General features: G+C 40.9%; 4 protein-coding genes across 4 annotated transcripts; 1 reads left to right on the top strand and 3 right to left on the bottom strand.

Annotated features, from left to right (window-relative positions):
- Positions 1-1,043: 1,043 nt before the first annotated feature.
- Positions 1,044-4,739, bottom strand: LOC4331163 (serine/threonine-protein kinase PCRK1). Its single transcript, XM_015772128.3, has 5 exons — positions 4,540-4,739; positions 3,397-3,776; positions 2,803-3,063; positions 2,516-2,638; positions 1,044-1,866 (listed from the first exon to the last, which is right to left on the bottom strand). The coding sequence occupies exons 2-5, from the start codon at positions 3,772-3,774 to the stop codon at positions 1,345-1,347; spliced, it is 1,284 nt and encodes a 427-aa protein (XP_015627614.1). The 5' UTR covers positions 3,775-3,776; positions 4,540-4,739; the 3' UTR covers positions 1,044-1,344.
- A 5,099-nt stretch (positions 4,740-9,838) lies between these two features.
- On the bottom strand, positions 9,839-11,301 carry LOC4331164 (uncharacterized protein C24H6.02c). Its single transcript, XM_015768181.3, has 2 exons — positions 11,137-11,301; positions 9,839-10,632 (listed from the first exon to the last, which is right to left on the bottom strand). The coding sequence occupies exons 1-2, from the start codon at positions 11,216-11,218 to the stop codon at positions 10,148-10,150; spliced, it is 567 nt and encodes a 188-aa protein (XP_015623667.1). The 5' UTR covers positions 11,219-11,301; the 3' UTR covers positions 9,839-10,147.
- A 3,984-nt stretch (positions 11,302-15,285) lies between these two features.
- Positions 15,286-17,241, top strand: LOC4331165 (protein LYK5). The gene has a single exon (XM_015769898.3). The coding sequence runs from the start codon at positions 15,432-15,434 to the stop codon at positions 16,704-16,706; it is 1,275 nt and encodes a 424-aa protein (XP_015625384.1). The 5' UTR covers positions 15,286-15,431; the 3' UTR covers positions 16,707-17,241.
- An 883-nt stretch (positions 17,242-18,124) lies between these two features.
- LOC4331166 (serine/threonine-protein phosphatase PP1) lies at positions 18,125-21,847 on the bottom strand. Its single transcript, XM_015769900.2, has 5 exons — positions 21,642-21,847; positions 21,227-21,450; positions 19,732-20,291; positions 19,449-19,643; positions 18,125-18,466 (listed from the first exon to the last, which is right to left on the bottom strand). Exons 2-5 carry the CDS (start codon positions 21,402-21,404, stop codon positions 18,449-18,451), a joined length of 951 nt encoding a protein of 316 aa, XP_015625386.1. The 5' UTR covers positions 21,405-21,450; positions 21,642-21,847; the 3' UTR covers positions 18,125-18,448.
- Positions 21,848-25,143: the final 3,296 nt, after the last annotated feature.

Genomic DNA, 25,143 nt, shown 5'->3' on the forward strand with positions numbered 1-25,143 from the left:
TCGATGAAGTTAGCACAGATACCTCGCTCCGCCTCTAATCACTAAAAGAAAAATAAGCCGTGAATATAAACATTAATATCAAGTCTAGAGTTTAAACCGGGATAGGTAAGGTCTACCATAAGGGACCTAACTAAATGAGCTACACTTGGTACCAGAAGAATATTTTTGCTAGACAGTAGTACAGTTGAGAACTTTGCTGCACTGTCAATTTAGGGTGAAAAAGATGGCATCTTTGCTGCTGTAACAATGGGGACACGATCACAAGGTTGATAGCCACACACCATGTGCAGATCTCTGAAGATGATAGTGAACAGGGAGAAAGAAATCCTCCCCTTTTTTCCCCTCTGCATCAACGTGGGAATTAAGCCTGAACTCTTGTTAGCCAGGAGTTGTAGCAGCAACTTAGCAAGCACTTTCGTTTCGGCACGCGAACCGAGACGGATCGGTTTTTTGTCAAAATTGAAAGGTGCCCAACAATGGCATGCCTACCACCAAAATCTGCCGAAATTTCTGCTCGGTTATATCATATCACGAAAAAGTTGAGAAGATGACGTTTCATGGAATGGAAGAAAGTCTGAAGAATTCCTTTGCTTCCAGTCACTCACAGTGCTTTTCTACAGAAGCCACAAGAAGGTGACCACCACAACCAGAAAAGTATTCAGAGAAATTTGTCACCACACCAGGATGCTCTCTGCACAGAATCTTCACCATGAATTGAACCATCTTGGATAGGAAACCATCATGCAGCCTGCCTGTTGGACTTGGATCCTGGACAGACAAATTGACTTGTATTTTCAGTTTCTGAAGCTCAAATTGTGCAAAATCTGCATATTTAGTTTTCCCAATTGGAAGAAGGGTCTCTTTCAATCTGCGCCGCCGAGTCTTATCTTAATCAAAAGAATGGCTAGCATGTAACGCCGGCCATCGGATCGTTCTGAAATCGAGGTTGAGATAAGCTACAATATTCCGATTGGCCGGCGGCAAATCCATCATTCAGGCCACATCTTGCCTCAATCTGAATCATCCCCAGCAATCCAATCCCCTTTTCTTTCATACAAGAAAGCTCATCTTTTTTTTTCTTTCATATTGCACAAACAAGATCTATATTACATGATGAGGAAAGCCACAGGGATTATACTGAAAACACATGGAATCTACAACCTCAAGATGCATCACACAGAACCCTATAAGATAAAAAGCTTCACACTGCAACTCAAGTACTCAACTGTGTGCCCGAAATGGGATCAGATCACCCCAAGGACAGGAAGCATACAGAGGAAGAAGAGCTTTATCCCTATGAACAACTTAGCTATATACTTACAGGCAGGAAGCTACTGTATTCTCTCAGCAAGTCTTTATGATCTCAGGCTTCCAGCTCCGCCATACAATCTGCCGGCAACCGAATTTGAATTCTTGGAACCTTCTCTTCAGTGACCCCTTCTTTGGCCGCTTTGAGCCCGGTTCAGAAACCGACCCATGGTAGTGCAGAGGAGGCTGTGGTGTGCCGGTCTCAATGCTGGCCACAATCTTCTGAACCATCTCATACACCTCACTCATCTTTGGGCGCGACTTTGGTAGCCGGACGAGACAGCGGTTCGCCACACTAGCCAGCTTTGTCATGGACTTGAGGTTGTAGTGCCCCTCTAGCCGTGGGTCTATGATGATGGGGAACCGCTTGATATCAGATATGTATGGTTTCACCCAATCCAGGAGCTTCTGCTCACCCTTTGGGCGGTTCCGGTCAATGGGACGGCGGCCGGTGATGAGCTCATAAAGGAGCACACCATAGCCCCATATGTCACTCTTGGCAGTGAGGCGTCCGGTCTGCATGTACTCCGGAGCTGCATACCCAAGAGTTCCCACGACCTGTGAATTTCAGATGTTAGTTCAGTGAAAGAACAAAGAAGTGAGGCTTTGAAATTTAGTACAGGGAGAATCTACTTGGAAATTTAGTGCAGGGAGAATCTACTTGGAAATTTAGTGCAGGGAGAATCTATATATTATATCATTTGTAATATTATAAAGCATGCTTAGCATCAACACTTTAAACTGAACTTTCACTACATGGTGTTGGCTTTTTGTAAACGAGTGATGGGTCCATTTTCCCTTTTATTTTGGTTAAATATATGAATGCTGCATTCCTAGATGCTAGTGCTTTTTGACTGCTTCAGAAACTATGATACATAAATCAGAGATCAATTATGTGTCCAAGGCAATTCTACAATTGGTTGTGGAGCAACTGAGTGTCCAACTTCGTTGGTATAAAAAATGGATCCTGTTATAGATGTGAAACAGAACCAACTTACTAAATGCACATACACCATCAATTATCATCGAGATTTTCTTTATCTTAATTTCTCTTAGGTCATCATGCATTTTTTTTTCCCAATACACCAAGTTAAAGACTCTGGGGGCAGAAAATCCAGTCACAATACAAAAGTGCAAAATGGTTCTCTATTTTTTTAAAAAAAATGTGGGCAGTGTAAAATGGTTCTTGGTATATCAATGCACATACCGCTGTAGAGACATGGGTCAGGCCTTCTGATGGTCCATGCCTAGCCAATCCAAAGTCAGACAACTTTGCATTCCAGTTCTCATCTAACAGAATGTTAGATGTTTTTAGGTCACGGAAGATAACCTGCATGTATATATTAAGTTTAGCACCATAGATATAGCAGACAAAAAAACCTAAAGAAGTGCATCTTTCAACATTTCATTGCAGATAGGAAGTGATGCAACATTGCACAACTGTTTCAGGTACAACTGGTAGCAGTTTTCATCATCAGAGAGCAAAAGAGTTACCTGAAATTCCATCTCTTCATGCAGATACTTCAGTCCCCGAGCAGCGTCCAGAGCTACTTTTAGTCTCATTGGCCATGATAGAGTTGAATTTGACCTACTTGACAAGTGATCATCCACGCTTCCATTAGGCATGTATTCGTATACTAGGAGACGCTGTACGCCCCTTTCATCATCTTCAGCGCAGTAGCCAATTAGTTTGACGAGGTTTGGATGCTCTACAATCCCAAGCACATTCAGTTCTGTTAACCATTCTTTCTGCCCCTGAAAAACATGATAATTTATTAGAACCCAAATTAGAGGATAAGGCTAGATTCCTGCATAAGTGACTTAAAAAGGATTCATCAAGCAAGGTGCACTTGAGAGGAATTTCTTATGCCATGCTTGACTGTAAATTGTCGTGCGGGTTTCCTGAATAAAGTAATGGTTTCTTTTCTGAAGAAAATAGAACTGGTGACTAGAAAATGCTGGTTTATTTTCGCTCCTTTTAAATGTGGGAAAAAAAACATAATGTAAGATATGCAGTACAAGTAGAAGGAAGTTGCTATGTGCATTGAAAGCTTGTAATCGGTACAGTTCAGACGAGAAATAACTTGCCTGAAGTCCTTTGCGATTCAGCTGTTTAACAGCAATCTCGGTGCGCTCAGTTGGTTCATCGGAATTCTTGATGACACCCCTATACACACATCCAAACCCACCCTCACCAACCATAAGAGACCGGCTAAAATTGCGAGTGGCATTCTTCAGCTCAGAGAAAGAGAACACCCTGAGGTTACTGGGCCGATCAGTGAAGCTGGGATACTGTGTCCTCCGTATTGATTCGGCACTCATGTCAGAGACATTCAAGGAGTTGAAGTCGGAGCCGGACCGGACATCCCGCTCCGTCGATGTTGTGCTCAACGACCGGACAGAAGCCGACTTGTTGACGGGATCCTCCTCTTTGGAATCTCCATGCAAGAAAGGCAGGCACCTCATTGCTGCAATGCAGTGGGAACAAATTAGGAGCTAATTCATGCTTCCTCCATGCAACACAAACACAAATAGAGAATTGGACCGAGAAGATCCATTAGGAATGGCTGCTAACTACTGTGAATTAGAACAGGTATAAAACTATCAATTACTTTCTTAAGTTTCCTGACTAGGAAATGCTTTCCCTTGCTTCAAGCAATAATTTTAGTACTGAAATAAGGACAGAAAAAACTTTGGAGCCTGAATTATGCAAAATGACACCAGCTAACATGTGTGAAGGGAAGATCTTATCATGAACTGACAAGTATATCAAATCTAAAAAAACAAGCATTTTTACTGTTCCAGGATCCAATTACAGCAACAATCAACAGGAAGTAGGACAAAAACTGGGCCTTTACACCCCAGGGACAGAAATTGAGTGCTGAGAGAATTCTGTAAATGCAAACATGCCTAAGCTCAAGATTGGGGAAAACAGCATGACGAGGGCGAAATAGCACCAGGCCTGATGAAACCATACAGTCATACATACCGCAACTAGCGTTAATTAAACCGAATCATCAACCAACCTTAATCCTACCAAAACTACCGCTATTCCTGACAACAAATCAGGAAGGAAAAAACATGGCAAGATGTACGATTCCAAAGTCAAAACACTCTCGAACGCAAAACGCAACAAGAACAAGTACAGTTATCACCTACCCTAGTTAGCATACATACACAACATCTCAACCAAAAAAAAAAAGAAAAGAGATGGAAAAGAAAAGATGATACCTTGCCAATCTTGCAGAGGCGAAGATGATCCGAGAGGGGAAGCACCACTCCGCCTGCGAGGGATCTCTTTGTGTGTGCGATCCAGGCAGGAAGCGACGGGGAAAGGGGAGAGAAGAAGGCAGATGAGCACGGAGATGGAGATGGGGGGAGGTCGGAGGAGGAAGAAAGACTTGGACTTGGGCTAAGCAGCAGTCAAAGTTGGGAGCTTTGCCTCATATTGATTTGTTTTATCCCTCTCCCTCTCATCAGTCTCAGGTTCTCCCCTTTCTCTCTCACAGTCACACACACCTACTGATATTTTTTTAATATTTTTTTAATTTTAACTTACTTATCGTTTTAGTTTATTAGTATTAGTCTAAACCTAAGGTGGTGTTTGAATCTCCTGAATATGAAGATGAAAACGTATATGAAGATTAAGTGTTTCACGCAAAACGAGGTACTAATAACATGTGATTAATTGAGTTTTAATTATTACAAACTTGAAAAATGGATTAATCTGATATTTTGGAATAACTTTTATATATAAATTTTTCGCACGAAATACACCGTTTAGCGGTTTAAAAAGCATGCCACGAAAATCCAAAATTTCATCTGTAGTGGAAACGATCAGGACCTGTCACACACACCTACTGAACATTTTTAAATATATTTTTAATTTTAACTTACTTATCGTTTTAATTAGTTTATTATAAGTCTAAACCTAAGTCAAGTATAATTTTTAACTGTTAATATTTTTAAATCCACTAAAAGAAAATAGTTTTATTATAATTTATATGTTGTTAAACTCTACGGAATTTTAAAAATTAATGGACAAAAATAGTTATGTTTGACTTAGGAGAAACTTAGAATGACAAGAAATCTAAAACGAAATATCACTATTAAGCAGTTTGCACTCTTATTCTAGAAGGAATAATACTAGTATTATATTTTGCTTCGTTTTTGTTTAAGGTTATGACGATTGCATCGAGATTGGAGAAGAATTCTTTGTCTTTCTCTTTCACTTGTGAACAACATGGAAGCCTGAAAGGAAGAAGACTGGACTTTAGACTGATGACCTGATGAGTGATGACGAGCAAAGCAGAAAATTAAACTCGATTGTTTCTAAATACAGTTTTTTATTTTTAGTATATTTCTCTGTTTTCCAAGCATTAGTTTAAATTGATCACAATTCTGTTTATTTTAGAATTAGAAAAACAATAACTAGCTTTTTCGTCGGTTGGTGAGGATTAGGAAAGCAAAGAAGTTGCCTGGCTCACCAAACAACTACCCCAACTATAATAACTGCGTTTTGGTGTGCCCCTTTGTCCAAAAACTCACTGGAGTATACATACCGCTTTAAGGTTGATATGACTAGCTTCATTTTTTTTCTCAAAAAAAGTGCGCATGGTATGGCCCCTATGGTTCTGCTTATTCGTGGAATAAACCAAACGATATATCTACAAACAAAAAATAATTTGTGAATAAAACTTATATATATATATATTCTTAGCGATTTAAAAGTAAAAACTGAAAATAAACTTTGATGAAAAAAACCCCAAAATCAACTTCAAATATAACGTTGAAAATTTAAATTTTGGCTGATAAGCATAAGCATGTCTCCTGGCTTAGAAAAAAAAGAGAACATGTAAATTTCATGATATTTTCATAGAAGGAAATTTAGTTCCTGTATAAACGAGCAAACTGCATTTCAAAGAGTGCTCAGTAGTAAAAATTACAGATATTTGCTACTGATAAAAGAAAAAAAGACACTCGTGTGGATATAAGAAAAAGGGAAAGCAAAAGGGGTAGAGAAGAATTTAATGGGAGGGAGTTACGTGGCAGGTCAGGTGGTTAAGACCAATGATGTGTTATGCAAGAGCTCACAGGCTTAACACACTTTATGTTAGTATCGTCATTTTGTAGTCACATGCAAGATAAGACCAGTATGATGATTTCCTAGATAACTCTTGAACGAACTTAATCTCCTGGATCAGTGAGCATGTGAGTGTGACAGTGAGCATTTAACTAACCTGACACTGCATTTGCATCCATCATAGGCGGTTATTGTATACTTTTCCGTTAAAGCTGTGTTTAGTTCACGTTAAAATTAGAAGTTTAATTAAAATTGGAACGATGTGATAGAAGAGTTGAAAGTTTGTGTGTGTAGAAAAGTTTTGACGTGATAGAAAAGTTAAAAGTTTGAAGAAAAAGTTGGTAACTAAATCAGGCCTAAGAAAAAAACAAGAAGAAACGAATGACGAGGAGTAAAATATTACTGGCTGTGTTGATCCGAGACATTAATTCAAGAGATCAAGATGATCAAAGCATCCATGTGTTGGTGAAGAGATGATAATTGTATATGATCTTGTTGAATCATGACAGATGTTGGAGACTTGGAGTGTACCCCACTATCCGTAATCTCTGCAGTACCTTCGCATCATGCTGTTTCTGTAATTCTGTTAGCACTAATTAAACTAGAGATTCAGAGCGCAGTTGCTTATGATTGATTTAGGTCATGTTCTTTTTATATTATCTATCAAATTATTGTCGTAGATTATTTGTTAATTCCATGCTTTTAAAAATATATCTTCTTGAAAAATATTTTTTTATTTGTTTGGTTTATTATGCATAACATTGAACCGATTCCTATAATCAACTAGATCATCGAACACTAACTACCTTAATCTTGGAGGGATCGAGTTGTATAGGGTATGAAGATAACCAGCATGTGGCAAACAAGACTGTCAGATTGTGCAATTACATTGATGATGAAACGTGGGTGCTAGGTACGACCCATGCACGGTCTAGTTGTTAAAATCAAAGAAAAATAGTAATGATCCAACCTGGCTGCCCACCGACCATCGTATAATCGTAGCAACTTGCCTAGCATGTTATTACGTCGTACGTAGTACGGACTACGGAGTACTACATTTGTTATATTAATTCCATGAAGAAAATGATTTCGTAGAGTACAATGAACAGTTAACTCTTAACTGTAACTGTAACTGATGCCGTTCTCTTTTGTAGAAATCAGTAATCACTCATGATACTGAAATGGCAAGTATTCCCCTCATTTTTTAATATATACCATCAACAACATTTTAACGAAAGTTTAATCATCCGTTTTATTCACTCTTTTTTACAAATATAAAAAAGTTTGTCATACTTAAATAACACTTATCACTTATCGATAAATCAAATCACAATAAAATAAGTAATAATTATATAATATTTTAATAAAATAAATGGTCAAATATTTATCGAAAGGTAAATGATAGTCGTATATTGAAAAACGCCGTATATTGAAAGCGAAGGTGTTGATAACGTAGATGGTATGGAATTGAGAGTTGCCCCTTGGTGGACGGCATGCAGCTTGCAATAATCAGGTGGAGATGCATTTGAAATGTACAGTACTCCATCTATTCCTAAATATAAGGTTTTTTTTTATTGGATATAACACCTGTTTGTTTTAGTTTAAGATTATTGCAATCTAAATTATTGAGGCAGAATATCATGAGCTGGATTATAATAAACCAACATAGAATAAGCAGTCAGCTGTTGTTTCTCTGGATTATTAATTGTTTGTTAGATGTTAATCACCCAATTATCTTAAAAAGTACATTTAGAGTGGATTACCAGATTATAGTAATGCTATCTGTTTGTTTTAACTTACTTCTAATAATTTAGATTATAATAATCCTAACCTGAATTAAACCGGGTCTTAGTATAACGAAGTACCGTCTAAATTCCGTTGTATTAGAATGTGTCACGTTTGGGCAAAATCTTTTATATTTTAGGACGAATAGAGTATAATAAATAATAGTCGTACATGCCCCTGTTTTGTGTCACCATCTGGCTGCAGTTGCAGATGATGATCCATCATCGTCATCCATCAGTTTTGATGGCAGTGTGGAAGCGGACCATGATTAATTTGATTTATTGATCACCAATTCGCCGTAGTGAGACGGATGGCTTGACTTTGACTTGGACTTTGACCTCATCCTCGAAGTCGGCAAGCCCATATATGGGCCCACTCCATATTGGTCAATGTCTCAATGGGCCGGGCAGTCTCTCCACAGAGCCGAAGAATCCATCCAACCATCCACGTGTCCCTTCAAAACATCAGGACCGTCTACGTTGTTCACTGTGAGATTTGCAGCTCTTCCTTTCCAGTAGCAAACTTCTCGTACTTTCAGGTCAAATTGCAGGTAACACGACTACATAGTACAGTATGTATACAGATGAGAAACATTCCCATAATAACTACTCCATCTGTCCCAAAATATAAGCATTTTTAGACTTAAACACGGTCTCCGAGATGCTACTTTGACCAACAATATCTATAAAAGTAATATGTTTTAAATAAAAAGACTTACATATTATGATAATTTGTTTAATGATAAGTCTAGTAACATCAATTTTACATGATTGATCTTTTTTTATTAATAGTTAAAGTTGAAAATGTTTAACTTATCACTATGCTAAAAATGCTTATATTTTGGGACAGAGGGAGTAGTAGTTTGGTCAAGAGCATCACAGAACATGAAACTATGACACAAAACCTAGTACAGAATCAGGTTGTCCACCACAATATAAAACTACTAGCGTGATATGTGGACTTAGCCTCAATGTAGTGACTTTCTTGTTTCAAAGAAAAAAGTTGTGACTTTCAGCAAGGCCAGTACACTGCAATCGCATCATAAGTTCATAATCATAACTAACAAGTGTAAAAAGTTGGACTACACCTTGACAAGCGATGACATTGAGCAAATCGCATCATAAGTTCATAATCATAACTAACAAGTGTAAAAAGTTGGACTACTCCACCTTGACAAGCGATGACATTGAGCAAAAAACTTGTGAACTTCTGTGAGATGGAATGTACAATAGAGCCTCTTCCGTTATGCCACAGGTAATGTACTTGAGAGCAGATTCTTTAATATCATATCAAGCAACTGATAATACATATAGAGGCACCATCAGTTTCAGACTAGCTGATAATACATACCAAAAGAAACATCTCGAGTTTCACTTGTTGCCTCAGCGTGAGGTTGTAAAAAGTGAATATCAGATTACTTGTTGGTTCTTCCCTGTGAGATTTGCATCTCTTTCCAGTAAACATTTCATACTTTGAAATCAAATGGTACTTCCTCCAGTAAACATTTCCCGTAAGACTTTCTAGCATTGTCCATATTCATTTAGATGTTAATAAATCTAAACACATATATATGTCTAGATTCATTAACAGCTATATGTATGTGGGCAATGCTAGAAAGTCTTACATTGTGAAACGGAGGGAGTAGCTAACATGACAATATAGTGATTCAAAGGGAAACATTTCCATAATTAGTTTTGTTACTTTTGTCAAGAACATCACAAAACTATGACACACAGCCTAGTACATAATCGGGTCGTGTCCACTACAATAAATTTACCAAAGCCACACGGTGGACTTAGCCACAAGGTTGAGAATTGACAATTACACTGCAATAACATCAGAACTAACAAGTGCAAAAAGTTGGACTACTCCACCTTGAGAAGTCATGATATCGAGTAAAAAACTTGTGGATTTCCTTAGGAGTTAACCTTTTTTAAGTTGTCTTGACCCAAAGCCATACTGAAGAGAAATCTATTTTTTATCAGAAGGGCCCTTATCATTAGCCTGAGACCCAACCAAGTCCTCAAGAGTGAAGTTAAGAGTATCTGTTGAGCCTTTCTTCACCTCCTCTCCTTGTTCGGCTAGAAAGTCTTCGATGCTTCCTGGCTCCCCAAACCAGCCAAGCCTATCCGCGATCAGGTGGAAATTATTGCAGCCGCCGCAACGAGCGACCACCACTCCTTTCTCATATGATTCCTTGCTCGCCATCTTCATAGACCTGGTCTCGCAAACCTTGCACGTAAAGATCATGGCGAGGTCGTGTCTCGGTGAGATCTTCAAGTTTGATGTATCTCTAACTTTGAAGCCGGAATCCGATGAAGGGACCGTAGCTGGCACGGTGTCGGTTTTGGAATCCTCTATGTCCTGGTTACGGTCATCTGAAGCATTATTGCTTGCTTCCATGATAGTTTGCAGAGATCTTATGCCAGCAGTCACAGGTGCAGGAAACAAGAATCCTGCAATAACAGATTTTCATTAGTTGACTGTTTAATTAATTCCTATTGCAAAGATGTAAGTAAATTCTTGTCATACGTAATGATTTGAATGGTAAATGCTTTAGATATTTGCCAATCTGGCAGGAACTGACAACTAGCAACAAACAGACACAATTGACTCTATAATCTTATCTTTATTATTACTACTATAGTTGCCACCAAGTTTTTTCTTCAGTTCTTCAACCATATCACCTTAATTTTACCAAAATCAATCCCAAAACAAGGGAATCCCCTTGTTTCCATATTTCAATCTTCTCATACCCCCAAACACAAGGGAAAAGGGCGCAGACGCAGTGTAAACAAAATTTGACTGTAGTGGCAGCAGCAACCCCGGATTCGAGCCTCCAACCACCGGCCTCTCCAAGTAAAACACACATCCGCGAGAGTCATCACCAATATCGACTAGATTTATCCATGCCGAACCAAAAGAGGGAGCTAAAGCAAAAAAAAGTTTGGGGGAATCACCTCGGGTGGACGCGGGCGCGGGCGATTGATTCAGGACGCCGGCAAGGCCGCGGCGCACCAGAGGCAGAAACCGAGTGGCCATGGCGGCGAACTGTCGAAGCAGGAGAAGGGGAAGGGCTGGTCGCCGCCGCCGCCGCAGCCGCGGGGAGCCTTCTTCTTCTTGTCGGCGAAGAAACGGTCGAAGAGAAGAATAAGAGAGAGAGGCAACAAGACAAGGGGAGCGTGTGGGCCTTGCTTTTATAATTGGGCCCTAGTTTTACTTTAGTTGAGATGAGGCCCAATACAGCCCATCCAGATTTGGATCTACCAATTGTTCCTCAAACTGGGCCGAGCACAAGGCAGTTGTGGGCCGACCGGACTATGGGCCTAGGCCGGATTCATAGCCCAAGAGGTTCTTGTCATAATTGGGCCTAATGTAACTTGAATGGAAATTTAGCCCAATATCTGATGGCGAACCAATTCGGCCCAAACTAGGATCGCTACCATTGGTTACTGGGCCTAGGCGGTGACTGGATGACTCGCTCGTTTTGCGGCTCAAATTGGGCCGTAAGATCTGTAAATGGCTGCGATCGATAGCCGTCCGTTAGAGAGCGAACGGCCCAGATTTGTGACATATTTTGCTCTCCCTTCGCTGCCGGAGACGTCGTCTTCTCCGGCGACAGCCTCCGCCGCCGGCCGACATCATCGGCAAAGAAAACGAGGCAGAGGACGTCGAGAAAAAAACTTTGGTAGAAGCAACGGAAACCGATCCAGCACACGCCGAATCGATCGCTTCTTGCTTGATTTCATCCTGATTTGCTTCTGCGTTTTCCTTCATCCGTGTGAGAACTGAGAAGTCATGCATGGAATCTGAGACTGGACAGCATCAACTGCATCACGCCATTATTTGATGCATCTTCATTAATCGAGGAACATAAAGCAAACAGATGCTGGACATGCAGATCTTGAGCAAAGCTGGAACAGCTAGATCAAGAACCAAGCTGCACATGCATGGATCGCATCCAAAATTCATCCATCCATTCAGGCCATGCCAATCATACTGAACCTTCTAGTAGTACTGCATTAATCTTTTTGCTAGTATTTGGGTTTAATGCAGTACTACTAGTACTATGCAAATTCATTTTCTTTTCCTTCGGAATCAGTTAATATGTTTATTCTATAGAAATGAAATAAGATTCAGACATTCAGAATATCAGGCAAAGCACTTTGCCACCAGAAATTAACCCAAATGCTAGCAAAAAGATTATTACAAGTCTTTGTAGCAAACTCTGAATGAACTTTTGTGTAGTGATGAAGCAAGAGAGAATGAGCCTGGCAAGTTCCTTAATTTGTACAAGTTTCTCTGCCACATTTTTTGACTGTTCACTTCAGACAGTATATTGGTCCTTGTAGGCGTCCTGCTGTTAGTCCTCCATACTAAACCATTTGAGTTGTGTTTTTGTGCACGTTTTTGTTTGTGGATTGTTGTTGACTGAGATGTATTGTAGACATTTCACTCTCAATTTTTTTTGATCGAGCAGCACGAGACAGTGTTCACTCTCAGATTCGATAGTATTCTAGTATTATACTATGAATAGATGACATCTTTTCAGTTTCAGATAACAAATTGTTCATTTTCTGATGAAATGACTGTGAACAATCTTAGTAGAATTGTGCAAAATTAAGAGCCAGGTCCTAATTAACTAGCTGACTCCGAGAGGCGGCTAAGATGAGGTTGAGCAAAGCAGCACGCAATGTTTTAGAGAGAGTAATCTTGCACTACCAGTTCAACATAAAAACCTGCCTCTGATGCGTCATTGCGTCTGTATTATTTTGACCTGTGAATTACTCCTACCAGCTAGAGTAGCATGCTTTTGTTGGTGCATCCTTCGGACGAATTGGCCAACATTTACATACGAAATGGAGGATCAAAATTAACATAATTACAGAGACATCTTAATCGGATGATCATCACTACACGGTCCAAGTGTGAATGCTGATGCTGTAGGAGTATCATTCACATTATGCAGAGGCTGGACACAGCAGAGCATGACGAAAGAGGCGTCGCTGTCATATGGTGGCTTAAGCTGCCTTCTTTCCTTTGTTTCCATCCTGTGACGAGGCGAATTAAGGAGGCAGAATCATCTACTCTCGGAGACAAAATCAAAGCAGAAAAGAATTGTTAATTCTTCTCCGCTGTTCTGCTTGGAGTCGTCTAGTAGTAGCTAATTACGCAGCACGCATCATCATTTGTTTGTTTAATCAATCGATCTTGGCTCGTGGACGATACTACATGCAGTCACGTCGCTGTACACCATGCCTGTTGTCTATAGCTCGCATGCTGTTTAATTGCATTTACCAGCACAATTAATTATCCCGATGGAGTCAACCGATCGATCCTTTCCTTAATTTTCTCTCTATTTTAGTCTAGATGTGTGCATGCAAATATTGGGATTTTTTGAGAGAAACTACCCTAACTGGGAAGTTGTTCGTGCTGAATAATTGGGAGTTTTTGATCGACTTAATTAGGTACTAGAGATGACAGATGACTTGGTAATATTATTCCACGTAGTAATTTACATTTGCAGTGCAACTTGAAGCTAGTTGCATCATAATCGATGGATCGTGCATGCGTGCCTGCCGAAGACGGCAGCCAGTCGGCATCGATCGATCGATCATCAATTGGGTTGAATTTCAGACAGCCAGAGGTCGGTCAGGTCAGAATTGGATGAGCCACTTGATCGATCACTTACTCATTTCTATGCTTTCAGATCGATCTAGTGCACTGCATACATAAGGCAGGCATTTTTTTTTCAGACAGTGGATGAAGCTAGGAAGAGGTCCGATTAACTGAAAAAATAATGAGTAATAATAAGTATATACTAATTAACTACACCATTCATTGTATTGCAGGCAAATGCAGTTCAACTTGTGTTCCAGCAAAGATGCAAGTGACAGTATACTACTACAGTAAGCGGCAGCGCACTAGTCGTCGTCGTTGGCCCAAAGGGTCAACTAGATAGCTATAGGGATACTGTGATTCAATTGTCTCCTCTTCAGGGTTCAGACGAGCTAGCTAGTCGGTGAAAGGACCATTGTTCTACTGAAAATAAGCACACGGATCAATAGAGACGGCATATATCCCTTCCTTCAAACCCGATCAACAAGATCCATGGGATTTTTCATACTTTGTTTCATTTATCATTTGTTGCAAAAGAAAATGATTTGTAGAGATTCTGAATTTAACTTGTATGCCATAGTTTACTTGCAATACCTAATAATTAAACTAATCTTTTGATGCAGATCATATGATGAGCCTAGGCATTTAAAGATGCACAAAAATCGAAAGTTTGACTAAAAGCGTATCTAAAACGACAATTATACCCCATGAGGAGTGTGTTTGGCTTCAACCAAGAAAAGGTAAGCATGTGATTTGTGGGAATGTTGGGCCCTAGCACAATATGTTTAATTCCATAGCAATTAAACATCTCGCAAAGCACAAAAAGATCAGTAGCCGTTTAGAAAAACAAACAGCGAATCAATCACTAGAAAAAAAAACATTATCCTCTTGTTTTTCAACTGGAATGAACCACCAACAAAGAAAAAACAACATTGGCAACTATGCTCTCATGAATGAAATTATAGTTGAAACTTATGCACTCCTACAGTCCTACTCCCTCCGTTAGGTAATAAGTTCATTTTTAATTCCTTTTATTTATTCCAAAATAAATTCACTTTTAAATTAATCAATACTACATCGAAATTTGTAAAGTAAAGAAATAATTACATTAAAAGTAGAGTAGATAAAGTGATGAATAGTTACATCTTGGATTTAATAAAGATGAGTATTTTAGTCTTTTGTTGTATTAGCATGTGTGAAATAAATAAAAAGTAAACTTAGACCTGATTTAGTTCCTAACTTTTTTTCAAACTTTCCTAGACACGTAAACTTTTAATTTTTCTGTCACATCGTTTTAATTTCAATCAAATTTTAAATTTTAGCGTGAACTAAACACACCACTATTTTGGAAGGTAGCAGTGAAAAACAAAGATTGCAATGCAAAATTGCAACATGCCAATATCCAGTTGGGCACATTTGACCTGTCTCTGACCTGACAACCCTCCTTGTCCATCATCATCTTCTTCCTCCCCTCCCCTCCCCTCCCTCTCATCAAGGGCAAAGGACAAAGGCGCAAGCTTTATTAGCTGGCCGCAATTCAACTCTCCACAGCAGCAGCCGCCTCCCGATCTGGGCGGCCACTAGCTCAACCAATCAAGCAACCAAGCAAGCGAGCTCGGAGCTCGTCGCCTCGCCCATGGTTACCCTCTGGAAGCGGAAACCCAAGCCCAATCCGGAGCCGGAGGAGAAGGAGAAGGAGGAGGAGAAGGATCATCGGATGTGCAAGACCAAGAGCTCCGTCGCCACCGCCTCCATGGCCGCCTCCGCCTCCACCGCCACCACCCCAAGAAAGCATCAGCATCAGCATCAGCGGTCGCCTCGCGCCACGGCAACCCAGTACTCCACCACCTCCTCCTCCTCCGCGCCATCCACCGCCACCGCCACCTCCTCCTCCACCGCCGCCTCGCTCCAGGCTCTCCGCGATTCTCTCCCCGACCTCCCCCTCCTCCTCACCTTCCACGAGCTCGCCGCCGCCACCGCCAACTTCTCCTCCTCCCACCGCCTCGCCCCCAATTCCACCTCCTTCCGCTGCTCCCTCCGCGGGCACTCCGCGGCGGTGTTCCGGCGCCCGCTCCGGCGGGACCAGGCGCACGTGGCCGCCCGCCTCGCCGCCCTCGGCCACTGCCACCACGCCGCCATCGCGCGGCTCCTCGGCGCCGCCGCGTCGCCCGACGGCTCGCTCTTCCTCGCCTACGAGCTCCTCCCGGACGCGTCGCCGCTGTCCGCGCTCCTCCGCAACCCCAACAGCCCGTCCTTCACCCCGCTCGCGTCGTGGCAGTCCCGCCTCAAGGTCGCCGCCGACGTCGCCGACGCGCTCCACTACGTCCACCTCCAGGCCGACACCGTCCACAACCGCCTCTCCGCCTCCACCGTCCTCGTCTCCGGCGACGGCCCCACCCTCCGCGCCAAGATCGCCCACTTCGGCGCCGCCGATCTCGCCGGCGAGCTCCTGGGAGACCGCCGGGGGAGGCGGATCGAGGGCACGCGCGGGTACATGGCGCCGGAGCTCATCGCGGGCGCCGCCCCGTCGCGGCGATCCGACGTGTACGCGCTCGGCGTCGTGCTGCTGGAGCTGGTGTCCGGGCAGGAGGCGGTGAGGTACGAGCAGAACAAGGCGACGGGGGAGTACGAGAGGACGTCGGTGATCGAGAGCGCGGAGGCGGCGGCGGAGGGGGGAGGAGGGGAGGCGATGCGGCGGTGGGTGGACCGGAGGCTGAGGGACTCGTTCCCGGTGGAGGCGGCGGAGGCGATGACGGCGGTGGCGCTGCGGTGCGTGGCGAGGGACGCGGCGGCGCGGCCGGACATGTCGTGGGTCGCCGCCAAGGTGTCCAAGCTCTTCCTGGAGGCGCAGGATTGGTCCGATAAGTTCCGCATCCCCACCGACATCTCCATCTCCATCGCTCCCAGGTGAAGGTGAAACCCCACCCACCTCGCCGGAGACTCACTCACCGCCCACCGCACCTCGCCGGAGACTGACTGACCACCGCCGCATCGCATGCATCCTCACAGTAAAAAAAAAAGATGCAATTTTTTTTTACAGTAAAAGATGCATTTTTTTTTGACAGTGTAAAGGATGCTTTTTTCTTCTTTTGTGGTTTTGTTGTTCATCAGGCGATGTATATAGATAGATGTTGCTGTAGTTGATGTGCAGCGCGATTGAGATCCTCCTATGTAGATCTGTGGGTCCATATGTTAGTGACAACGGTACGGTGCAGTCGACTGCAGAGGATCGTGATCCTCACTTCTAGTACAAATTTATTTATTAGTACTGTTAATGTAGGAGATTTAGCCTAACAGTGGTTGACACGATGTGATTGTGAGTGAGGTAGGAATTGTTAGGCGAAAATGCAATCACACATGCTAACATTTGAAACAGAGCCTGATGATTTCTGGATGTACATATATACTATGCGTGAATGGAACATAGCAGTCAATTGGATGATGAATACTTAAAATCTAAACTCGAAAACTATCAATGTCATGAAACCAATTTTCCTATAGTTTTTAATGGTGCCCGTAGAAAGTTTTAAAGACTTGCAATTGCATCCTTTTTTCCAGCGTTTGATGTGGACGTGTCTGGTAAATCTGGTTTTGAATTCTTCGTCGTTCCAACGGAGAGAAATTTGCGTTGCCTCCTGATCATCCATCCCTCTTTGATAGTGCGCGTGTCGTAACAACGAATCTGATTCTCATCTCGAGCAAGATTTTTATTTTTCTTTTTCCGCTTGCTTGTCATATCCACAGTTCATGATCTCGTCCAGCGAACATATTCTGACGCTTTAACAACGATCGAATATTAGACTGAAGTGGTAAAAGGTTGAGAATAATAATAATAACTCTTACTCCATCCGTTTTACAATGTAAGTCATTCTAGCATTTCCCATATTTATATTGTTGTTAATGAATCTAGACATATATATCTAAATAGATTCATTAACATCAATACAAATGTAGAAAATACTAGAATGACTTACATTATGAAACAGAGGAAGTATAAAGGAAGGATCACAATTCAGCCCATGCTATCCTCTCCTTTTTCATTTTAATCGATCCAAAGGCAAGCACTTTGAAACCTTAAACTGAGCTTTACAACGCATAGAATCAAACATTCATTCTGATTAGCTCAGATGAGACGTCAGGTTATCAGATCAACGCAATAAGAAACAACAGTTTCCACAAGAAGAACCCACCGATTCTTCAACCACCGAAAGCACAGATGCAAGCAGACACAAGAGGATAAAAAGGGCAGAAAAATTCAGTAATAGCAGGTTCAATGGGACTACCTCTTGGGATATAACTATGTTAGCACTGGTGCTCACTGGATGGAAATTTGGTTCAAAAGCATTCGATTCTAGCTATTTTTATTGGAGTCCTTCTGTCTGAACTTTTCTGAATTTAGGGGGGAGGACGGGAGAACAGTTTTCATTCACATCCTCTCATATGATAAGAGATCCGCATGGTAAAACCAATAATACATTACAACAAGTGTTAATCCAACATGAACGATGATGTACAGTTCCATCGGCTGGAAAGTTGTACACATTTCTATCTGCTTCGCTGTTTATGGACCCGAGCTGTAGGCGAAAATGCCGGTTAGTCGCAGCCGCTGTAGAAGACATGCGCCAGCAGATCAGATCACAGCTTTGCTCATCGTCACCACCCTCTCAGTGACTAATCAAACAGGGGAGAAATGGAGGTTAGATACATTTCAGCATTAGTGTCATTCATTTATTCAAGAATATATTGTTGATATTTCAAGAATGTAGATAATTCTAATGTAATGCAGAATTATGCTCTTGTACTAGTTTTTTACATCTGATCTAGCCTCAAAAAGTGGACCTGTACTTACCTAACCAACTTCCTATCTTTGTATTGATACTGCCACGCGCGCTTAGTGGGGGACAAAACAAAGTAGGTCAAAGGCAATAGGGTGTAACATCAGATATGGGTTGAACTGTTCTGTGAGGTCAATGTCTAACACCAACTTCGTCCTCTATGATTACAACATGCATTGCCATGGCATACACTGGAAATGTAATCTATCGAGGAAGAAATCGAATTGTCTGAATGTATTATATAGCAACCTCGTGAACTTTTCATACAACCAGAAACAAATAGGATATCACCAAAAATGGTTGGCGTGCGAATTTCAATTGTAAGAGCTAATAATTAGTATTGCTGAGCATTGTATTTCTATGGCAATTTAATCAGAGTGGAAGTCAAATTGTTGGTAAAGTAGGCAGTTGCAGGAGATAAGCTTAAGCACACAATCACCTCAGCCAACTGAAACCTGCCACTTCATTCTGTTAAAAAAAAGAGCAATAAGTGCCCTAACTTCTGGAATTATCAAGTGCACAGGAATTCCTGAGCAGGTTTGGTGGTCAGACAAGTGCTCAGTTAATAATATTACATTGAGTGCAAATCTTTCTTTAAAATGTTCCATGAACGTCACGCTACCAGTTCAAATCATTTTCACATTTTTTAAAAAATATGAAAATAAATCGAAACGGAACAACTATACAGAGCAACAGTGGCATGTAGAGAGCAAATATCAGCATGTCCCTTTTTTTTGGAAGGGACACTGCAGGGAATCGCTATATATTGTATAAATAATAAAAATATCTGTCACTTGCATACTACTAGTTATGCATACCTTGAAGCCGGATTTGGAATTCGTGGAACCACCCAACATTTTCCTCGCTGGTTTTAGTATTTGAAAAGAGCACATCAGTGTATCATCTACACTCATCATGGCACCAGCATTATCAAATTCTCCACAGTAATTAGGGGCCGAGAATATTGTTACAAGTTGGCGGTTAGCAAAGAACTCGTACCCATCTTCGACAACCTGAATTCCAACAAGGCAAGAATAACTGATAAATCAATTCACTTGGTAAGAAAAATAAAAAGGTCAGGTAATTGTGAGCATGGGGCACCTGATGGGCTCGACAGATGAGGTCTAAATCATGCTTCTCAAGAAATTCAGACACTTTGTCTGGCCCGAATGTATATGAGACACCTCGATCATTCATAGCCCACCCTTGTGCGTCATTGGATGGATCGGACCAAAGGAGATCACAAAGTAACCCAGTATCAGGCACATCCGTGGGGCGGTTGAGGTTGAGTATTTGATCCAGCTTATTCAACTCTGGAGAAAGACCTCCGTGCATACAAAGAATCTTTTCATCTATCAATGCTGCCACTGGTAAGCAGTTAAAACAGTCAGTAAAAGTCTTCCAGAGTTTTACACTGAATCTGCGCTTGCACTCGTCATAAAATCCATAGATGCGGTTGACCGATGCACATTCATGGTTGCCTCTGAGTAGGAAGAAGTTTTCAGGGTACTTGATCTTATAAGCCAAAAGAAGGCATATCGTCTCAAGGCTTTGCTTTCCCCGGTCCACATAATCGCCCAAGAAGAGATAGTTGGACTGAGGTGGATACCCACCATAATCAAACAGCCTCAGGAGATCAGAATACTGTCCATGAACATCACCTGATCAGAAGAAATTATGCAAGATTAATAAATTTGATGACGTGTTATTAAAGCTGCTTAAGGTTTGCTCACAACAAATATTGGAATTCATAAAAAAAATGAATGTCAACTGCTGCCACATTTTGCTCAAATGTTATTGATTTGTGAGAACTATTGTTTCTCATGGAATATAATGGCAAGATGCCATGAGGAAAAAGAATACAGCCTTAACATCTATGATCAAAGATTCCTCTTAATTCATACTAACACAAAATCCTGAATGGAACACAACCTAAAGATATTGGCATATTTCTATCAACAGGACCCAGCAAGAAACCTGGGGAAAAAATTGAAGACTTCTCTCTCTCTCCCTTTTTTGAGATGAGAAAAAACTTGCAATATCAGGCTGGTGTACCCAGACCGCCAGATATTGAGATACATTAAATGTGATTGTATCAGGTATGATCAATTCACCATAAACTATAGCGGTCAAAAGTTTCCTAGTAGCAGCTTGAAAGTCTATCTTTGATCTTTCTATCAACAAATCGCCTCACAAAATAGCAGCTTTCAATCAGCAAATATAGTCGGTATGGTTCAGTTGTACTGAACCACTGAGAAATCTAGATATAACCATCGTCTGCCTCACGGAGTATAAGCTTTCTATGAGCAAACATATAGTCGGAAATACTGAATCACATGATTCATTAGGAAGTATGTGGTAAACCTCTGTTCGAGTCGATAACCGGATCATCAAGCGACAAAACACCTAAAAAGCTGGATAATATCTGGCTATCAATCAAAAGATCGGGTATAGTACATTAAGCAAGTGCATCCAAACAGCACGACGCAGTCACTTGCTACCCGTTGACCAACCAAGCAAATCCCCAAGATGACATTTTCGAGGGCAGCCAACATCAAAGATATTGCTCACGCGTGACAAGAAACAGGGAAATTACCGCAGATTTTGATGGGGGCCTCGAGCTCGAGCAGGTTGGGCTGATTCAGGAAGATCTCCTTGGAGGTTGCGCAGAGCTGCTTAATCTCCGACTCCGAAAGCTGCGCGTTCTTCCCCGGCTTCAGATTCTTCACCTCGATAAGCCTCCGGATGATGTCGTCCAGCAACACCGGATCCATCCCCTTCTCTCCAAGTTCTTGAACTCTCCTCCCTCTCCTCTCGAAACTTCTCAAAAACGCACGAGCAGTAACAGTTAAGAAAAAAGAACAGACTTCACAGCAAGAAACTCGAGCAGAGATCGAAGAAAAATCTTGCTTGCTTTGCTCTCCGTAAGAGGGGATTGGAGAAGGCTGAGGCGGCCTCTCGTTTTGCGACCAGTGTGTATTTGGGGGGGAGGGAGAGATGAAAGGTAGTACCTTTTCTTGGTCTTCTTCTCCTCCTCCTTTATCCCCTAATGTTCTAGGATGCTCTCTTGTTCTTGTTCTTGGAGATGGAGGAGATTGTTTGGTGGGTTTTTGGAGGGGATTCGGATTGGATTTTTTGCTTGGGCTCTCTGATTTCTTGTTCTTGGCATTGGTATGGGTCTCTCTCTCTTTCTCTCTCCTGCCTGTGCCAATTCCCCAAAGACTTGTATTGGACTTTGGAATAAAAGCATAAGCTTTTTTTGTATCAAACCCCCTGAGTATTAGACATACTATGTATGGGTCCTTGCTCCTTGGTTGGAGATTTTAGGAACATTTTTGTGGGGTTACTTCTATTTCTCTTTCCTTTCATTTTCTCCCTTGTACATCTGACTCTTTTTTGTTGTTGTTTTTATGCACTCTGAATTTTGTTTGTTTGTATGAAAAGTGTGGATGTTTTTGGATGGATGGAAGATGGCCAAAGGGCAGAGTAAGTGCAATGCTGATATTTGTAGTTGTAGAAAAAAATAGCATTGGAAGTATTTATGAGTTGGGGAGACTTTTTCTTACTTCCTTTCACTGCATTTGTCATATCAAAAATGGTGATTGTAACCGTAATAATGGCGTGAGCTTCACACGGATTGGTACAAAATTCATGACTGTGTGTTTTCTACCGTACTAATTGTTGAAGATCATAAAAACAACATGTTTATCTTCAAAAGATAAATACAACATGTACCAACAAATGAACTTATTTCTACGCTCCTGGATATTCATCGAGAAAATACGCGCATAGTACAAAATTTGTTTCCACAAGACAACGTGTGGCGATTAAGAAAAAAAACTAGAGTCAAATAAATACAACATGTACCAACAAATAATCGAAGCTCACTTTATAGAGTGTCAAATTATAGGATCTTTCCTTAAACTAGTAGGCGAGCTAGCATTATAATACTGCTAAACTGTGAATCAACTGTTGTTTTCTACCTACCACAGTGAACACAGTGATTAAATTAGCTCACATTTGCACTTATCCAATCCTAGTAAGTAGTGACATTTGTTACTATGTCGCTAACCCAGTGATGAGTGAACCAAATCACTCTTTCAGTGATGCAAGCTTTGTGTTTGTATGCTTCCTGATGTTGTCTTTGGACACTTTTGATTTACCTAATCTCTTGGTGCTTTCAACAACAAGTAGGTGCTTACTGATCATGGCGCACAATATGCATAGGTAGAATCCAATAGAATTTTGGGTGGTGGATGGCGGCTTCCTCCTTGTCATCCACCCTTCCTTTGGAATCTTTCAGACAAGAGGACGATCAGCTTGCCATGGAAAAGTCCTGTCAGTGAATGGCCCCCACTGATCATTGGCTGCAGTGAACTGAATGGTTAAACCTTTTTTTTTTAATTAAGGAGGCCCAGGGTATTATGTACCGGATTATTGCGTGAATTATCTACTTAGGTATAGAGATAAATTAAACCTTTTTTTTTAAAAAAGAACTTAACAAATAGGTCTAAAATACTACCTCCATTCCAAAATGTTTGACGCTGTTGACTTTTTAAAAAATATTTGACCGTTCGTCTTATTCAAAAAATTTAAGTAATTATTAATTTTTTTCTATCATTTAATTTATTGTTAAATATACTTTTATGTATACATATAGTTTTACACATATCATAAAAGTTTTTGAATAAAATGAACGGTCAAACATGTTTAAAAAAGTCAACGGTGTCAAACATTTAGGGAAGGAGGGAGTAAGTGGTACTCCCTCCGTAGTTATAAGATGTTTTGACTTTGGTTAAAGTCAAATAACTTTAAATTTAACTAAACTTATAGACAAATATAGTAATATTTATAATATCAAATTAGTTTCATTAAATCAATAATTGAATATATTTTCATAATAAATTTGTCTTGTGTTGAAAATATTATTATTATTTTCTACAAACTTAGTTAAGTTTGAAGCAGTTTGACTTTGATTAAAGTCAAAACGTTTTATAACGTGAAACGGATGGATTATTAAGTATTAACAACGTAGTAGAAGAGAGTTTAAGCGTACAACAAATAATCTAGTGAAAAAATAGTTGAGATTAGCGGCACCAGCGTCGTCAAAGCTGGCTGCTCAATTTCAGAAGAGTCTTCTCCTGTCTTCGCATGGATTCAGACGATATCTATGCATACTAATCATGCGAAGGTCATTGACACGGGTTTCATTCTTCAGAAACACGAGCAGAACGCGAAAGTAATGTGATTTTTAGTTTATTACTGTGTGCTGAGACAGCGTGGTTTCTGTAGATTTCAAGGAGTTTAGAGGATGCATCTGCTAATATAATTTTCTGCAGTTAAGGAGTAGCTGGCTGATCTGCACGCATGTATATTGCTTCCGGCCCAGATGCTTAATCCCAATTCGCTGCTCTGACATTTTACTAATCCCTTCGTTGTTGGTGACAACCAACTGGCTATATATATGCATGATTCTATCTGGATTCTCTTCATATTCTTATAATAATGTTGAGTCCTCATTATATTAGTGACCCTGCTCTGCAAAATGTAAGCAGAATATATATGATCGTGGCAAGAAGTAAATCGTCCAAATAGATTAATGGATGCATCATGCATGAGTGGATCGAAGGAAAATTATATGTGCATCTACCTCTTCTTCTGAAGAAGGCAAAATCTTGTAGCGTATTTGATTGTTTAAGCAAAGTGACCAGGCCAAGTCCCAAATCTGAAGAAAAATATACCATCATCCAGAATCAGATCAGAAAAACTATACGTATCGAATAAACCATAGTGTAAAAATATAGTTTTATTTTCCTTGGAGAATATGAAATTCATGACTAATGCCACCGAAAAGTAGTATACTACTTTGCCTGCAATACCATTGAGCCCACTGAACAAATCAAGAATCGATATTTTTTTAAGACAAAATAGAAGTCAGAGTATGATGTGAGATCACACATGTTCTCAATACCACGACAAAAAAGTGGATATTTTCCAGCTGTACTTCAAAGTCCCCGAACTGAAAGATGCATCTGCTCACTGTCGCAAATAAAATTCAGAGATCGACAAAACATCCCAAGCTAAGCTGGAGGAAGCTGATCAGGAGATGGCAGAAACTCTGTCCAATATAAGCAACCACCAATCAGTAGCTTGGCGAATGCTTCATCTTCACATAGCACAAGCTGCCATGTAGTCTTCTCTGCGATCCATGCAAGGCAGATGCAAGGCAGCGGCGGCAATGGCAGAAGTTGATCTCAGTGGAGAGGAAGACGACGGCAAGATTGCCCGGCAAAGGCCCTATTTAGTTTCCAACTTTTTTCTTCGAACTTCTAACTTTTCCGTCACATCGAACTTTCATACACACAAACTTCTAACTTTTCTATCACATCGTTCTAATTTTTTCAAACTTCCAATTTTGTCGTGGATCTAAACATAGCCAAAATTGGAAGACAACGACAAGATTGCCCGGCAAAATTAATGGTCAATGGAGGCAAGGCCGGAGGGAGTTGGGTT

This window comes from Oryza sativa, chromosome 2 (assembly GCF_034140825.1).
Source record: "Oryza sativa Japonica Group chromosome 2, ASM3414082v1".
NCBI classification, from domain to species: domain Eukaryota; kingdom Viridiplantae; phylum Streptophyta; class Magnoliopsida; order Poales; family Poaceae; genus Oryza; species Oryza sativa.